Consider the following 18191-nt stretch of genomic DNA (forward strand, 5'->3'; position numbering starts at 1 on the left):
GACAAGTGGAGGGTTGGCACAAGGAATCTTGCCACCTCATCCTACTTTCCCATTATTTAACTTGCATTCTTGGACTTTCTATACCCCCCCCCCACATGGGCCTATCCTACATGGAGGGAATAATCCAATCTAATATCCATCTCCACCTATTTTATATTACTTCTCCCATGGTCCTTGGGCCATATCTCACTAAATGCACGCGTGGGACCGCCTAGGTGGAGGGGTGGTACATGGAGGACCCATGCCACCTTATCATTTTATATTATTACTACCATGGATTATGTACAACACACCTTATGGGTCGTCTTACGTGGAAGGGTGGCAGATGGTCATGCCTTGCCACCTCAACCCTGGGCCTTATGCACACCATATTTTATTATACTATTGCCACACATACAAGCACACACACATATTTATGCCTTTTACTTTGGTCAAGTTTATCCATAACAACACATGCACGCATGCATGCATGCACACATTGTTCAAGCATGGAAATCGATCCACTCACACATGAAATAGGAGCTATGAGTCCATCTACAACCAAATCCTAGGGAGAAGACATTCGAAGGCATCCAAGATATTGATAGCTTGTTGGAAAATGGAAAACACATATGTCTCCGAAAGGTGTTTCTCTTTCTCTCTCTCTCTCCATCTATATATATATATATATCTCTCTCTCCCCATCCCATCTCTCCCCCCCCTTGATTGCCCTCTCTCTCTCTCTCTCTCTCTCTGTGGTGCCATGTGGCTTCTTAGAAGCTATGTGTCTTCTTCGGCACTGTTTGTCTTTTTGGGGATGGGGCCGTGTGTCTTCTTGAAATCTTTAAGAAGGTCCGCCTTCTTACTTTGTGGTCAATGGCACTGCGCAATGTGGCCCCCTTGATCGCCCTCCCTCTCTCTCTCCCTCCCTCCCTCCCTCCCTCCCTCTCTCTCTCTCTCTCTCTCTCTCTCTCTCTCTCTCTCTCTCTCTCTCTCCCCCTCCCCCCCAGCTTGATCGCCCTCTGTGTGTGTGTGTGTGTGTCTCTCTCTCTCTCTCTCTCTCTCTCTCTCTCTCCCCCCCCCCTCTCTCTCTCCATCTCTCCCCCCCTATTTCTCCCCCCCTTGATCGCTCTCTTTCTCTCTCTCTCTCTCTCTCTCTGCCCCTCTGTTTCCCCCCCCTCTCTCTCTCTCTCATATATTTTTTATATTTATTTATGCATATATATTTTTAAATTTTCTATATATATGTATAAATAACTCTCTCTGTCTCTCTCTCTCTATCTCACACACACACACACAACATATTCTATATATATATTTATATATGTTTACATAAATATAAATATATTTATCACTCTCTCTTTGATTTTATTGGCTATTGCCACCCTCATTGACATCTAGTGCCCTCCACGCGTGCCACCACTTGAGTCTACACTCTCTTCCCTTACGGAGCCATTTGTGATCCCGTGGCAGAGCAATCTGTCCCACATGGATTGTGTAGAGTAGTCTGTGCAACAGTCATTAACTCCCACGCAGTCTGTGTAGTCTTTGATTTGCAAAGAGAGGTAGTCTTCGTAGTCTTTGCCATGGCATTGACTCCCACGCATGCGGCCCAATGCTATGCCACCATGTGGCAATGAGAAGCGACCCTCTATTGCTCTAGGACCCGTGCACTGTCACAGCGCCAACCACTATTCATCTACCGGCACCTCCATGTGGCACTAAAGGACTATCCACTGCAAGACATGTGGCCTCCAGTTTGCGTCCTCCAGTCCATCCCGAGCCTCCAGTCTATCTCCTCCTCAACTCTCTCTCTCTCTCTCTCTCCCCTCTTCTCTCACTTCACTCCCCCCTCTCTTCCCACTCGTCGCGTGTCCTTGCCCCTTCCTCTTTGCCATTGCATGTGGACCTATGGCTCTGCCACTGTGGCATGGTGCCACTACCCTGGCATATTTACTCCACCCCCCTTAAGCATTTACTCCTAGGGTCCTGGGCCCTGTCACATGTGGTGCACAATGGTGCCACCTGTGTGTCTGGTCTTACACCGTTACCTTAACCGCGTGGCCTCTTGCCCCCGCCTAGATCGGAGTCCGTGTTGAATTGCCACGTGTAGTGCTGTTCTCGAAGGTGTCCTATGTCCTGCACGGCGGCAGCACCTCTGTACATTACCATGTGTTACACGGGCCACTTACCACGGTTACTATAGTGTAGTCTGTGACTACTGTGCATGTGGTGTGCAGCGTGTCTGCCACTGTAATCACTGCACTGGACTCTGGAGTCACAGTCACCGATGTCTTCTGGGCCTTGGCTGCTCCTCGTGCACAATGTGGCAGCTCCATGTGTCACGTTGTCAGGTTGTGTCTATCACGTTGTGTCTGCTTGTCATCTGTTCTACCACGTGGCTACTCTGTCTGTGGCGTTGCCATCAGATGTGCTCGCACTTCGCCATGTCAGCTATCTGCGTGCGGTTCTATCCACTGGCAACATTTTGTAGTCTGCCATGTGCCATGTGGCCGTGTGAGCTTCGCCTCTCTGCCATGTGCCCTCTTACTTCATGTTGTTTGTCCCACTCAGGCAATTATTGTGGTGGGCTAGGATCAGCAGTCTGCTCGCCCCTCCCCCCCACACGGTCGGCATGTGTCATCATCCCCCCTTTCGTCATGTTGATCTAATGGCAAGCAAGCCTCCTCTCTCCCCGAACCTCCCTCCTTCTCCCCCGAACATGGCGAACCTCACCTCTCCTTTCGAGTAACTTGACCTGTCTATGACGGGCTTGAGGCCCGCTCTGCTGGGTCTCGAAGTTCAATCATAGATTTCCTTTAATAAAATTCCAAGTTCAATTTATAAATCTCAAACTTTGAGCAATTTTATAAAATTTGTGGAAAACATATACATGCATACAAACATGCACACATACACACACACACACACATTTGTTCAAATATATATTAAAAAAATATATTTATATATATAAATATAAAAAAATATACATACACACACACACACACACACACACATATATACATATATATATACATACACACACACACACACACATACACACACACACATATGGTTTATAATCTCTCTCTCTCTCTCTCTCTCTCTCTCTCTCTCTCTCTCTTTCTCTCTCTCTCCCTCTCTCCCCGTCCTCTCTCTCTCTCTCTCTCTCTCTCTCTCTCTCCACCCCCCCCCCCCCCCCTCTCTCTCTCTCTCTCTCTCTCTCTCTCTGCCCCCCCTCCCTCTCCCTCCCTCTCTCTCTCTCTCTCTCTCTCTCTCCCCCCCTCCCTATCTCTCTCTCTATCCCCCCTTCTCTCTCTCCCTAGACTATAAGACATGGCAAATAGCTCTGATCTCCAGCGATAATAGCCTACAAGTTGAATGATAGACTCTTTGACTTCCCACAAGAGAAGAACATGAAAGGGTATTCTCTTGAAGGCAACCATGTTCCGACACCATGTTTGAGCACATAGGGTTAGAGGAGCTCCCCGCATGAGCTAGCAGGGCTATCCCAACCTTGCTAGTGACTTGTTTCCAAGTCCCCGTGAGGTTGTAGCCTGCTAGACTCAGCATTTGCCTACCAAGCCAACAGTCTCAAAATCCTCGTCTCCAGTCCAGCCTTGGGTTGCTAGACTTGAAAAACCGGTGGAAGGCTACATTGAATGAAGTTAGGAGCTTTGAAAGAAACTGGATAGACCCGTTTTTGGGTTGTGCAGCCCGTGGAGGTATAATTGGAACGTATCTAGACACTCGTTTTTGGGTTGTGCAGCCCGTGGAGGTATAATTGGAACGCATGTAGACACAGGGTTGTGATTTCTCAAAAGTTAGTGATGCTGAGTGAGCAGCCCTCGCTAGCATGAGCGTTGGCCCGGGGAGGTGTTCTTACTAAGCTACTCTTGTTGCTAAGGTTGAGACAAAGGGGTGGTCAACGTTGACCTGGAAAGGAGGAGATTTATACGCTAGTGTACTTTTAAGCATATGCTCCCTTTTGTTACTTCCATCTCCTCCTCGTGTCTCATCGCATCCTCGAATTCTACTCGGCTTCCATGGCGAGCTTGCTTCCTTCCTTTCTCGTTGTTTTCATCGCCTGTTCGCTCTGCAAATTAGTTCTCTGTCTTCCCAACTCTGGCGCCCTCCACAAGATTGCTGCTGTGAATGAAGCTGGCCCTTACCTTGGTATCGTGGTGCCCAATTCATTCGAGATGAGTCCTTTGCTTGGGGACGGTGTTTTCACCCCCAACGCGATCTTGCCCACGATCGACATTTCAGGTGCGGCTGACCTCCAATAGCATTTGCACCTGTGGTTCAGTGAGATTCAGGAGCGTCTCTCTGTGTAGGACTCTCCGATAGAGGCAATGAAAAAGGAGGGCTGGGAGTGCTCTGTGTAGGACTGGCAATAGAAGCAAGCAAGGATGACGGTATGGCGTAGAGTGAGTGCTCTGTCTAGTAGATAGCAGGCAAGCGTAGTCTAGAGTGACGGCTCTATGTAGAACTCGCCATAGCAGGCAAGGATTCCTGTATGGTAGAGTGAATGCTCTGTGTAGGAAAGCAAAGATGCGCTCACAGGGCATCCTTGCTCTGTGTATGGTAGAGTGAATGCTCTGTGTAGGAAAGCAAGGATGCGCTCACGGCTCAGATAAGTGTAACTAGGCCATTATCTGCAGGAGGCTAACATGCGGATTTCGGTGGACTGATGTTTCAGGACGCAGATTTTACATCGGAGAGATAGAAAAGCACAAAGTGATTATTGTGATGCCAGGACTATCGATGGTAACTTCCTAGCATACAGTCCAACTTTACCAGAATTTAAAAAGAATCGTGGGGCAGGATGGGGCATTGGGACTTGTTTCAGTCCCATACTGCCCGACAAATTTTGTAGGTATAAGAAATCGAAGGTTTATTGGCTTTGTGGGCAGCTGAACGCAGGAATCACGATGCAGCTCCTGCTGGATTTCTTCGACGTGAGTGGAGTATTGCATTACGGCATTGCAGGGAACGCCAACGACCAGCTGAACATCGGGGATATCACCATCCCGAAATATTGGGCGCACACAGGCCTCTGGAACTGGCAGGTTAAGAACTCGCTCTACCAAGATTTCTTCCAAGCATCACGCCACAAATCTGCACCTCATGTACTCGCTTCGATCTCATATGATTGCAGAGGTTTGGAGAGGGGCCGAACACCAATCTTTCACTGGAAGCGGATGGGGACTTCACGCGCAAAATCGGCTACCTGCATATCGGCAAATTCAATAATCCCTCAGGGAAACATTCCAACTATTTGAACAATGTCTGGTTTCAGCCGGAGGAAGTGTTTCCCGTCACTGGAACACCCGAGGTGAGGGAGCACCATTTCTGGGTGCCTGTCGATAAGACCTACTACAAGATCGCCGAGAAAATTCAGGTCGGACCCTCCGTTTCATAATCACACAAGAACTGCTACTAATGCGCAATATAAGTCGACCTGAACCCTCTATTTCTTCTCAGGGATTGGACCTTGTATCCTGTGTCAACGCGTCCTACTGCCTGATAACGAAGCCAAAAGTGCAGATGGTGAAGAGGGGCATCTCTGCCAACGTTTTTCTCGACAATGCCGCCTACAGGGACTTCCTACACAAGAAATTCAACGTCTCTCCTGTAGATATGGAATCCGCGAGCGTGGCTCTGGTAATTCTCAACTCAGATGCTCGCGCTATTGAGAGTTGTTATTCGACTAAAATTCGTTTTTCGACTCAGATGCTCGCGCTATTGAGAGCTGTTATTCAAATGTTCGCGCTATTGAGAGTTGTTATTCTCTCTATTCAACTAAAATTCGTATTTATGAGTGGCCTGTAGGTGTGTCTTACCAACGATGTGCCGTTCATCGCCATACGATCTCTCTCAGATTTAGCAGGGGGCTCTTCCGCCGCAAATCAGGCAGCCATCTTTTCCGATTTGGCTGCTACAAATGCAGTTATCGTCGTGACGAATTTCATAAAGCTCATCTAGAAGGAGAGAGAGAAGAATGAAGGACCAATTGATTTTGACTTTATTGATCGACTCACCATTATGTTACTAACCTCACCATCGGTGAAGAACGAGTGCAGGACCAATTTAATTCGCCGTTATGTTACTAACCTTAGCATAGCTATTTCAATTACATTAATGTTAACATGAAGACCACAATTGCATTTCCATTGGTCCTTGGAATAAATTTCAAAATTTTTTCCTCATAAAATGGTATGTTTTACACTATGATGTCTATTTTCTAAGCTTATAATGAGTATGGCTTCCTTTTGTCAAGAGCTTTCCAAGGAATTCCCAAATTGTATAACAAAAGTCCTAAATAAAGTACTTTATTTTCTATATATCAACTTGTCTCCGTAAAGTATTTATTTCCTAGGCGTTGAATTTTCAAGTATCTTTACAGTGCTGTTAACGCATTTAACTTAATTGGTCCCCCTCGAATCCCAATTGGAATACATACTTCCCTCCTTAAAGTTCTTAACTAAACCTTATCTGGTAGTGGGGATAGGCCACATGGACCACACCAGCATCTTCTCGAATGACAATGTCATCCTTGATAATTTAGTTAGTCGACCATGTCAGCAATCTGAATTCGGCTACATCATCCCAATTCATCACACTGGACTTCTATCGAGATTCCTATTACTCTCTCGTCGGGCAATCTTGATTCTCTAGCCCTTACCTCTTTACATTGCCACATGGCATCCGAATTGTAAATGCGGGTTCCAACTAAGCCAATTAAGTAACTTAGTATTAGTAGTGGATCCTAATTTATGTCAAGGTATATGAGTTACATCAATGGCTTGGGACTGATTTATGGAGAGAGCGGTCAACATTGTGATTACTAGCATGCTTGTATGATGAGGCGAGTTTTAAAGTTTTATGTAGTTTTTAAATGTCCACCCATCGATCCTTATCATACACACATCATACATTTGATTCACTTTCATACAAACATGACTAGGAGCACCTATCCATCCTACTCTGATCGTTTACAACTTGACCACAGTGAATGGTTAAAAATGACAAATGTAATTATGCTTATTTGAAATGTGTGCAATATGCATTGGCATGCATAATATATAATATGAGGGATTACTCATGTACCAACCCTTCCATGTGGATGCTCCCATGTGTGCATTGGATAGAATGGTTGTGCATAACCCATGCATATAATAGTTTTATAAGGGGAAAGCAGTAGGAGGTGGCAAGCATTCACAACAAGACAAAGCACCCATAGACGCGCACACAGATGCGTTTACTGAACTAAATAAAAAACTTACGGGCACGTCTATTTTCGCATCTGGAGACCCACGTCTATATATCAGACACATGCGCGTATAGATGCGCACTTAGATGCTTAAATAGATGCGCTTATAAACGCGTTTATAGATGCAAATATAGATGCTTGTCAAATAGACAGACGCGTATATAGACGCACTAATAGACGTACTTTTTTTTAAAATTAAAAAAACAGAATGCTGTGTATGTTGTGTATGCTATATAGTTACAAGAATCCCATATCCACATTGTGTAATTCAATTCTTACAGCCAACCGCATTTTAATTACAATTCGAAATAAAACATTACAACTCCAAAACGCAATAAAATTGAAAGCTCAAAAAGTGCTTGTATATACATATAGCACGAAGCTAAGCCACGTCATGTGGCTTCGAGTACAAAAAATAAGGAAGCTAAGCCACGTCATGTGGCTTCAAGTATAAAAAATAAGAGGAGTGTATATACAAGAGGCATGAAGCCAAGCCAGTGGCTTTAAGTACAAAAAAGAGTAGCTAGCACTACTTCTACGACTAATCTATGTTCTCCATGTCCTCGCTCCCTTCCACGCTCCCTTCTGCACTCCCTTCTGTGCCTCCTTCCTCGTCTTCCTCATCGTCTTGTGCACGGGCCTGTAAACAAGGGACAACATATATCAATGTATGAAAAATCAAATCTTTACTTATAATTTTGGCATTATTTAATTACTTTCAAATACCTCGGGGGCCGCTCCAGTAGCCCGGGTATACTGCTCCTCAGTAATCAACCCATCATCATAGAAGTGCCTCCATGTATCTCCTCTACGATGGTGGCAGTGGTAGGCTGTCTCCACAGGAGTAGGGTATCTGCCCACGATCTCAAGCTGCATGACGACACACTTTGTGGAGGGATTAGTACAAAGAAACAACCTCCTAATAAACTACATAAGCAATATAATTTGAGATCGATACTTACAAATTGGGCCTCCCATGATTCAACACCCCTTGCTCCAAAATGCGTGCTTCCATATTCCTCCATCTGGATCCTCTGTGCCTCCACGTGCTGTAGACTGGGGTCCTCCCTTGCTGACTTCATTGCTTTCTTTCACTCACGCTTGTGAGCGGTGTGGGGCGGCGGGCCCCTTGGTGGTTGACCCTCCTTAAGCCTGGCAAGCTCCGCTAGTGCCTGCCTCTTAAGCGAAAATCTTTTATTGCCAAGTATCGTAACAATCTTTGACTTGGCCCATTTATCTGTGAACTGGTGATTGGGGGGGTTAGGATACCTAGAGCGAACAGTAGTGAGGGTCTCATCAGCCAACCTCTTTGGCTAGTCTTTGTAGTGGATAAAGCAATCTCTGTAATTGTTAGCAATTACAGAGCGCATGAAGGCCATGATGTCCTTCCTCCGCGCATCCATCAAGATGCCTCCTGTCTGAGTGATGTCATAATAAATCGTACCATCACCCGGAGGCACATCTAAATCATCTGAATCATCATTGATCCCACCGCCACCCCTCCCAAAGCACTGTGCCATGCATCCCCCACCGCTCTCCCTGCTACTATGCCTGCTACCGTGTCGTGTCGACCTGGTACATTGGCCACTCGTAGCTGGAGACTACACGGGACTACGCTGACCACTCGTAGCTGGAGAACCGAGTCTCGACGGCATAGGAGTACGTCGACGGATCTGCGAAACAGAAGGACCTCCTGATGGCATAGGGAAAGGGGCATAAGACGGGATGGCAGAAGGGACATAAGACGGCATGGGGGAAGGGGCATAAGACAGTATGGGGGAAGGGGCATAAGAAGGGGCATAAGACGGCTGTGCTGACTCCGTTGGGGTGATCTCAGGTGGTGTGGGGTGGTTTGGAGTCTATAGTGCTGACTCCTGGGGAGTGTTTAGAGTACCCGTCATATACCCGTATAACTCCGGAGGACTAGGAGGGTGCCCTAAAAGGTTATATAAGTCCTTTCAAATAGATTCCCGGGGATCAGGTGAGCTGGAAGCGCTTCCTGGCCACATGTTGAACTGGAAAAAAGGAAAAAAATCTATTACTGATGAGCTGAGAAGAAAGGGGAATGGAAGAGAGGCTTACTGCTGGAGCGCGTCTATAGACGTGTTTAACTAGCACGTTTATAGATGCGTCTAATAGAGCGTCTAACAGAGCGTCTAATAGAGTGTCTAACATAGCGTCTGTCTGTGTCTGCAAACAGGCTAGACGCGCGTTTAGACGTGCTTGTAGATGCGCTTTTAGACGCGCTCTGAGATGCGCCTATAGACGCATTCCGACAGATGAGATTTCTAAAAAGTAGAAAAGGACATTGCGCCCGACATACAAATGTGACACTGATACCCAGATCATGCGCTTCTTGGATACGAGAAAGTACAAATCTAAAGAGAGCAAACTTCCAAACAAGATCAACTGCAAAAGGACTTACTTGGATAGAGGTATGGAAGGTTTTTCTTCTTTTTCAAAGTTGCTTCTCCTCCTTGTTCGTCCTCCTCTCCTTTAAGCTTAGAAGTAAGTGTGGGTGCCTTCCTCTTAAGTGTAAGCTTGGAAGTAAGTATGGAAGCCTTCCTCTTAAGCGTCGAAACTGTGGATCTGCTAATAAGGAAGGAAGCAAGCCACGCGAAGTATAAGTAATGTGAAGAAAAGCAAAGCGAGCGTGCTAAAAGCAGGTTTAAAAGCCGCATCTATAATCGCATCTAATGGTGCGTCTATAGGCGCATCTAAATACACAAAGTAAATGTGCCTTTAGACGCGCCTTTAGACGTGACTATAGATGCACTTTTAGATGCGCCTTTAGACGCACCACAAAGTTTAAATTAAACATTTGAAGAAAGAAAATTTGGTGGGTTGTTTGTTTGTAGGATGTCTTCATCTTCAACAAGTAGCTCCAGTGAGGATGAAACCCTCCGTATCCACCATCGCGAAATGTGGTTGGAGCAAAAAATCAAATGTTTGTGTGATCAATGTCGAGGAAACATGTATCGTGCATGCAGGATTACACTCAATCATATCTCAAAGTATGGAGAATGGGATGTGACCGTAAACAGGGTAAGGGTTTGTAAGTTAAGGTTGATTGAGATACCTATGGGTGTTCATATGTTTGAGTTATGATCCTGTTTTAATTTGATACAAGATGCAGTGCCACACCTGCATATGTTGCCCTATGCTCGCTGTGAGGAGGCGAAGCGTCGGCGATATGAGGTGGGATCTTTAGGAGGGACCGTTACGGATGCATGACCGTTAGGGATGCATGGAGTGATGGTGATAGTAGCCCTCCACAATTACCTCATGAAGCCATGGAGGAGGAGGTGTTTGATGATATGGTGCAGGATTTATATGTCCATCAAGGGAGAGATGATAGCATGGAGCAAGATGATCTTTTTACTGCAGCATCGACTCCACTGTTTGAGGGGTGCACATTCTCTGTTCTATGTGCCTCCCTTGAGTTACTAAACTTGCAAACCATCTATGGATGGAGCAATGCAAGTTTGAATGCATTACTCAAGTAAGCTTTAAAGTCTATTTTGCAAACATGGTGAATTATGCTAGTGGGTCAATTACTCGAATGCTTTTCCTCGTTTATGGTCTTCACGTGCAGGCTATTGTGTAAAATGCTTCCAAGGGAGAATAAACTACCGACCTCAAGAGATATGGAGGATTCGATTACAAGCACATCCATGCATGTATCAATGATTGCGTTTTGTTTCGTGGACTACATAAGGATGCAAGAGAGTGTCCTACTTGTGGAGAGGCAAGATATAGAGCAAATCTCAAAACCTTGGACGTGCCTCGTAAGGTATTGCAACATTTTCCCATAATCCCTCGCATCCAACATATGTTTAATTGCAAATCTATTGCAGAGCTCATGTCATGGCATTCCTCCCATTGATCAACCAATGGAAAGTGGAGAACTCCCGCGGACTCTCCTGTGTGGAAGCATATTGAAGACACATGGCCAAGCTTCAAGGAAGAATCTAGGAGCTTGAGACTTGGATTGGGTATGGACGGTGTGAACCCATTTGGTCTCAAAAGAATGTCTTACAGTGTATGGCCAGTGGTATTGGTGAATTACAATCTTCCACCCTCTATGGCTATTACGAAAGGACATGTTATGCTGTCCCTTCTAATTCTAGGGAAACATAAAGTCAAAAACCCTGATGTTTATTTGGAGCCTTTGATTGACGAGCTAGAGATACTTTGGAGAGGTATCGAGGTGCATGATGTGAGCAGGCCTCCCTCGTCACGAGACTTCAACTGCAAAGCAGTCTTGATGTGGACGATGCATGACTTCCCAGGCTATGGCGAGTGTTCAAGTAAGCATTGCATTTCTAATTATGAATAGGAAAAGGATGTGGCACCCTAAACCCACCTTCCACTCTTAATTGTGTCTATTGTTTAAGCAGAGAAAGATGAGGGGATGCATATCACAATGGAAGAATGGGAGTATGCTAGGGGATGCATGAGCAAGGTCGGTATATAGAATGTTATGCATAAGTTAGGAGCTTTCAATAATTTAGATTGCTTATTTAATTGATTTTTTCTTGGTATAGTGTACTATGTTCAATGCTATATGGTGTGAGGGCAAGCATTTTTGAACACAACGGATTGATGATAAGAGAAACACACAAGATTGCGGTGTCATTGCTAGCTTTGAGGGAGCCAATGGAGCCATGCCTTCAAAAGTTACAACTGTATTAAGCAAACTCTCACAATATTTATAAAGGTGTTGACAAACACCAAAAGTTACATAATCCAAGATATTATTATGCTTGACTTTCGACGCTTCTTTGTGTATGTTTTGGATGTAAAGTGGTTTAAGGACATGGTGGAAAGAGGCCCTAATGCAACAATCAAACGCTATGCAAGTGGCTTTGTAACTATTGACTCCACAAAGTTTTGGCAAAGTAGGAAGGACACACTAGTACTACCGCAACAATGTGAACAGGTACTGTGCACACATATAAAAATACTTGCTTTTATATATTTGATGTAATAAAAATAACATGATTGTATTTGTGTTTGAATTAGGTTGTCTATCAACCAATGGTGGATAATAATAGATGGTGGCATGTCATACCTATTATGCCACGTTCCAAAGTGATGTATAGTACATTTACTAATATGGAGCGTATGGAGGATGATCATGGCCATGGACGTGATGATGACCATGATATCAGAGAGGAGGATGATCATGAGATAAAAGATACAGATATTGAGGCCATTACCCGTGAGGACGAGCCTACCATTCGAGATGCTGATTTCGATGAGCACATGAGTGGCACAAGTAGTAGTGGGTTGAATGTATTTGTAGATCTAAACACTTGTTTGGATTTTGAAGTAGATAGTTTGGCAAGGGTTGATCTCATTGAGGATGAGATTGAACCGTAGCCCCATAATTGATATTGGCAAAACTATTTTACATATTGTCTCATTCTCCTCATCTCACTTAATTCTTGTATATGTGGGCTTGCAAAAAATTATCTGCTTTGGTAATCATGGGCAATGTTTGGAAAGCAATGATGTACACCAAAATCTCACTTTCTGTATTCTCTGGTTTGCATCTATCTACGCATCTAAATGCGCGTATGATTCTCAATGTAAATGCGCAAATAAACGCGCTAATACATGCACATATAGACGCACTGATAAACGCGATGTTAGACGGGCCCGTATTTTCTCAGTTTAGATGCGCAAGTAGACACGTCAATTTACGCGCAAATAGACAAGCTTTTAGACGTGCTTTTAGATGTGCCCGTAATTCCTCTACTAAAGCAACACCTATAGATGCGCCTGCTATTTTGCGCGTCTACCAAGCGCGTCTATAGTTGCTTTGTGTTGTTGTGATTGTTGTGCCAAAAGTCCTCATAGATGCTTATTTGAGTTTTGAATTAGTGAAAGGGTCCAAGGAAGTGAGTCATCCCACTCTTAACTTAGGCGATTTGATCTTGATTTATGTAGAAAATGGGGTTAAGTGTTGTCACACCCCCTTGAGATTTCCTAGGCAAAGATAAGATATCCCTTCCATCTTGTGCATATATGATGCTAATTAATGCATGAAAAATTGGCTATAAAATGGGTGGTCTTGCTTCATGCGGACACTCTCACCTCCATGCTATTCCACATAGCCTCCTTGTACAAATATTGGCCTCAATGCAATAAGCCTACTTTATCTTTTCCATGTGACTCATCTTTTCCAATCACTCTCTCCTCTCTTGCCCTTCATTCCCCTTCCCATTATTCAATTATAGAATATCTCCCCTTTTTTCCTTCCCACCTCCCTTCTCATAAGCATCTCTCCTCTCCCCTTTAGCATGTGAGCTTGTTCACCTTTGTCCATATTGTATTACTCCCCTCAATTGTGGTACTCATAAACAAGCCACCACTATGGACATTGGCAAGTATGACCTGAAGGTACAATGATCTCCCGAAATCTTTCACAACATTTGTATGGCCAAGAATGCTCCTTAATTTCGTTCTTCAAAATTGATTAAGGCCTTTGTTTATTTTGTAGGTGTGTTTTCTCCCTTTTATTCTTACTTTATAATCCCTTCTCATCTTCTCTTTTCACCCCCTTATTCTCATATGCATTCTTTTAACTCTCACCCTCACTCCTCTACATCACCTCCTTCAATCCTCGTTCAAACATGCCTTCCCCCACTTCGTTCTCTTTTCTTGCTCCCCACATTCTCCTTTTCCTCCATTGTCTGTCATCTCTCTCTGCCCTTATAATGCTCGGTGCATGAACTCCCTTTCATTCGCCACCCCCTCATGATTTCCTTTACAGCTCTTCCTATCTAATCTCACCTTTCCCTCGGTGCTCGGTATTCCCCTCATCACCCTTGCACTCTTTCTCTTTCTAGCCCCCTCTGCTCTAACAATCCCGTCACCCACTCATCATTCATCAACCCACCCCCTTCTCATTGCCGTCCATAGCGTCTCTTCCTGTCCCTCCCCCCCCCTTCTCTCTCTCTCTCTCTCTCTCTCTCTCTCTCTCTCTCTCTCTCTCTCTCTCTCTCTCTCTCTCTCTCTCTCTCTCTCTCTCTCTCTCTCTCTCTCTCTCTCTCCCCCCCTCCTCCCGCCCACATTGAGAAATGGATGATCGTAACATCCATACTTAGTGATTCTATGTGGGAGTACATTTGAGTGGGTGTTTAAGGTTCTAGTCATATGCCAGCAGTCTTGAGACACATGTGAGTGTTATGAGGTAACATATTGTAATCACCTCATTGCATGTGACATCAAAGGGAATAGAAGAGTAGCAAAGCAGTAGATGCACTCAACTCTGCTCACTTGATTCTAGCACAAGTAGAAAAAATTATGCTAAAATAAAAGCTAAAGGCTAAATGACAACATGCCTCATTTGAAGGACGCTGCGTTCTTTTGACACATGTGTTGTACAAGGCTGTGATCCTACTACCACCAAGTCCGATAGTAGCTCCCCAACCTAACAATGCTCACTATGATAGCTTCTTTGATGATGATAACTACTCATCTTCATAGGGACACATAATGTGAATAAGTCCATCGGTCCTTTGATCCACCCATTCTTCCTCTTCATCTTAGAATCGGACTCAAAAAGAGAGTATATATGTAACCTTCCTTAAGCTATGTTTAGCCTGCAATTATTGAATACTCATAGCTTGCAATTTTTGAATGCTCAATTAGCTAGGCAATTGGCTAGATTACGGTATTCACAAAGGCATTCAAACACCAGGTCTGATAGTAGCTCCCTTGCCTAATAATGCTCACTATGATAGCTTCTTTGATGATGATAGCTACTCATCTTCATAGGGATACATGATCTATAAGTCCATTGATCCTTTGGTCTCCACCCATTCTTTCTCTTCATCTTATGAATTCATCGGACCCAAAAAGAGTGTACATATGCAACCTTTCTTATAGCTATGTTTAGCTTGCAGTTGCTAAATACTCAACTAGCTAGGCAATTGGCTAGGTTACGGTGCTCACAAAGGCATCTTAGGCAAGTAGCCAAAGGGCAAGCACATCGCAAGCTTGGCCCTCACTTGTGCATGGTCAGTATAGGTTGGTTTTTGGCTAGATCCTGTGGCTCCTATTACACGCTCATGGGATTGCCCAGAATCCCATGCCACTTGCCATGCCCCCCTCTCTTTGTTCTTGCCAGTGCTTGATCATATGCATCAACCTCTACCTATACTTCTACTACTACTATTTCTTATTTGCCTTCTGTGTTTGCCAAGGTGTCTGCCGTAGGTCTGCCACTACCTCTACCAATGTGCTTGCTACCATGCTTGTCATCGTTGCTATTACCACTAGCACTAGTACTGCTACAACTACTATTGCTGCAAGTAGTCCTCTTTCACCTATACTAGTGGTACAAGCATTTGCTCTTGGACCTCACCTCATAGGCCCTTCCATATATTCCATGTTGGGACCATGATTAACTAAGGGCAATAGATGCATGGCCCTACACCTAATGGAATGAGAATGGAATGCAAGTAGTCACAACCTTAACAAACTGATAGTCCACATGGTAGTATCCAAGACAAGTCCATCTTCAACTACTTGCTTGGACCCAATGGGCTTAAGCACAGCCAAACTCCCACCGCGTATGTAGTGTCCCAATACTTCCTTCAATGACAAGCACATTGCATCCTACTTCCTTGCCTCTCAGACCAATTCCTCCTGTCCTACCTGATCCATCCAGTGGTTAGAAGATCCCTACCACAACTTTTCTTGTGGGAGAATCTTCCAAACGTCGTACGCCTAAATTCTACTCATAGAAGTTTATGGAACCAACCTTTTTTTCCATCCCTAGGTGCTCCAAAACAATAGGGCATCAATGAACTCTTCTTTTTTTATGAGACTAGTGTGACTGTGGAACAATACTTGGAGATCCAACAACATCTTAGCATAGAAGGATGAAATACCATGAGGACCCTTTATTAGATTGTTAGGTATTATGTGCCCCTCAATTTGTTAGGATGGTCTAAAGAGAGTTCATTTCTTGGCCAAGCATAGCAAGCTACTCAAACATAGCTACAGATGGAAGTGCCGTTCACCTCATTGACAAAAAATCATGAGAAGCTACAAGTAAAGCACACCACATTTGTCTTTCAATTGTATCAAAATGGAAAAGTATTGGGTGAGGCCGAGCAAAGGATTATGCAGTTGAGGCAAAGGAATAGGGAGCATTGGTAGCAAATCAATGAATTGGAATCTTCCCTAGCTACCCCTAATGCCACTACTAAAGTTGACTAGTTTGCAAAGAGAGATTGACCAACTACAAGCTGAAATAAATAGAATTCAACAAGAAAATGATGAATACAGGGACTAGCTCCACACCCTTAGGTAGATTGAAAATATAATGCAGCCACCCCTAGACTGAGATGATGATGAGGATGCCTCAATGAACAAAGGAGGCCCTACCTTTGGAACCCGCCGTATTGTGGCCTGCACTCTAGCATGGACTTCTCAATCAATTGGCTCCAAGGTAGTGGCATCCAAAAGGACTCTAGGAATTTGGCATATCCTTCTATCGGCATGCGACTTTTGTTGTTTCACCCTTTATTTTTCTATGTGCTACAACTATAGCTGTAGCCTGCCACACAAGGGAATCTCTATGTCTCCACATCTCAATCCGTTGATAGAACCCAATGCAGACCTGGTCGGGGAAATGTATCAATCATGTGAGTCATCCGAAGCTGCACCCTCTTGAAAGATACAATGGTATCTCCCTCGTATCTCTTAGTAGGTTGGACAAACACATAGAAAATGCTACTCTGTCTTGACCTCCCCCATCGTGTACTAGACTACATGTCAAAGCATCAAATGCAGAAAAAAGAATTTTAGTTTGTTCATTGTATGTGTTGGGTGGCTATAATGGATCAAGAGGTGATTTCAATGAAGAGGATTCAATGTTGCTGACCTATGCATAAGTCAAAAAGCAGATGTAAGGTACTCATTGCATAGAGCTCAATTTGCCAATCATTTTTGCTTTTTGGATCACCTCAAAATTCCAATATGGGCATTTGAGATTTGTGCCAAACTTTGTCCAAAGGAGTGGTCAAAATGATGAGGTGGCAGGCTGAGGTCACATGCTGATTACAACTGTGCCAGTGTGGCACTGTGCTGAGGTGGACATGTTGACATGGCATTGCCACATGGCCAATGATGTAGCACTTAATGTCATGGCATAAGCATGCGATGTGGCAATTGGAAGTCACTGTTGATGTGGCTTGTACTCAACAAGTGGCACAGACCCCTGTTGTTTCAACAACCCACACCTTGTTGCTACTAAATAAGCCAAGCTTAACTGAGTAGACGTTTAGCCCAGACTAGTCAAAATTGCCAACAGGATCCTCATCAATAGGCTCACCTAACCTTCCCCTTCCTTTTGCCAAAATAGATATTTTGAGGTCCAAACCATCCCAAGTTGAGAAGACTTTTAGGTCAGTTACCAGACCCTAGATGTGGCTTTCCTAGAGAATGTAAACTATGCCACCCTTGCTTATGCTTCTTACCAATTGCCAGTCCATGTCATTCCCTAGAACATTTATCGGCTGAAGTTTGCTTGTAAAATTGGTTTGTGCATGATTCAACCTACAAGTGAAGAACAAGGTGAGAAACTAATGTAAGCATAGGTGCCTTGCCTTTGTTGGCATGCTTTTGGAGTGAACAAAATCTCTACAAAGCCTTCTTCACACCTACATCGAGCACCAAAAAATTATCCATCTCCTAAAACATAATGAATAGAGAACTTTTCCACAGGTATCAATCTCTCAAAGAGAATACCTCTCTCTCTACCATGAAAACTCGCAAGAAACTCTTGGAAATTTAGAACATCATAACTTGAGCTTCAAATATCATATTTGGTAGCTTTTAGAAGCAAAAAGGAGAGCAAAAAAAGATCTAAGCAAAGAGTGAGAGAAGTCATGAAGATGCCTCGGATGAAGGTCTT

The 18191-nt window shown here is 44.2% G+C and overlaps 1 protein-coding gene across 1 annotated transcript; it reads left to right on the forward strand.

Annotated features, from left to right (window-relative positions):
- Positions 1-3943: 3943 nt before the first annotated feature.
- Positions 3944-6137, forward strand: LOC147892946 (bark storage protein A-like). The gene is made up of 6 exons (XM_087387591.1): positions 3944-4248; positions 4682-4749; positions 4896-5051; positions 5141-5383; positions 5467-5646; positions 5815-6137. The coding sequence occupies exons 1-6, from the start codon at positions 4026-4028 to the stop codon at positions 5965-5967; spliced, it is 1023 nt and encodes a 340-aa protein (XP_087243717.1). The 5' UTR covers positions 3944-4025; the 3' UTR covers positions 5968-6137.
- Positions 6138-18191: the final 12054 nt, after the last annotated feature.

The sequence above is a fragment of the Dipteris shenzhenensis genome, chromosome 16, assembly GCF_047967505.1.
Source record: "Dipteris shenzhenensis isolate YYH24624 ecotype China chromosome 16, Dip_SZ_1.0, whole genome shotgun sequence".
In the NCBI taxonomy this organism is placed as follows: domain Eukaryota; kingdom Viridiplantae; phylum Streptophyta; class Polypodiopsida; order Gleicheniales; family Dipteridaceae; genus Dipteris; species Dipteris shenzhenensis.

Excerpts from the sequence above, each read along its gene's own strand:
- LOC147892946 (XM_087387591.1), top strand. The coding sequence starts at position 4,026 with ATGGCGAGCTTGCTTCCTTCCTTTCTCGTTGTTTTCATCGCCTGTTCG. Across the intron at positions 5,384-5,466 it reads AGATCGCCGAGAAAATTCAG|GGATTGGACCTTGTATCCTG; the intron begins GTCGGACCCTCC and ends ATTTCTTCTCAG. Across the intron at positions 5,647-5,814 it reads AATCCGCGAGCGTGGCTCTG|GTGTGTCTTACCAACGATGT; the intron begins GTAATTCTCAAC and ends AGTGGCCTGTAG.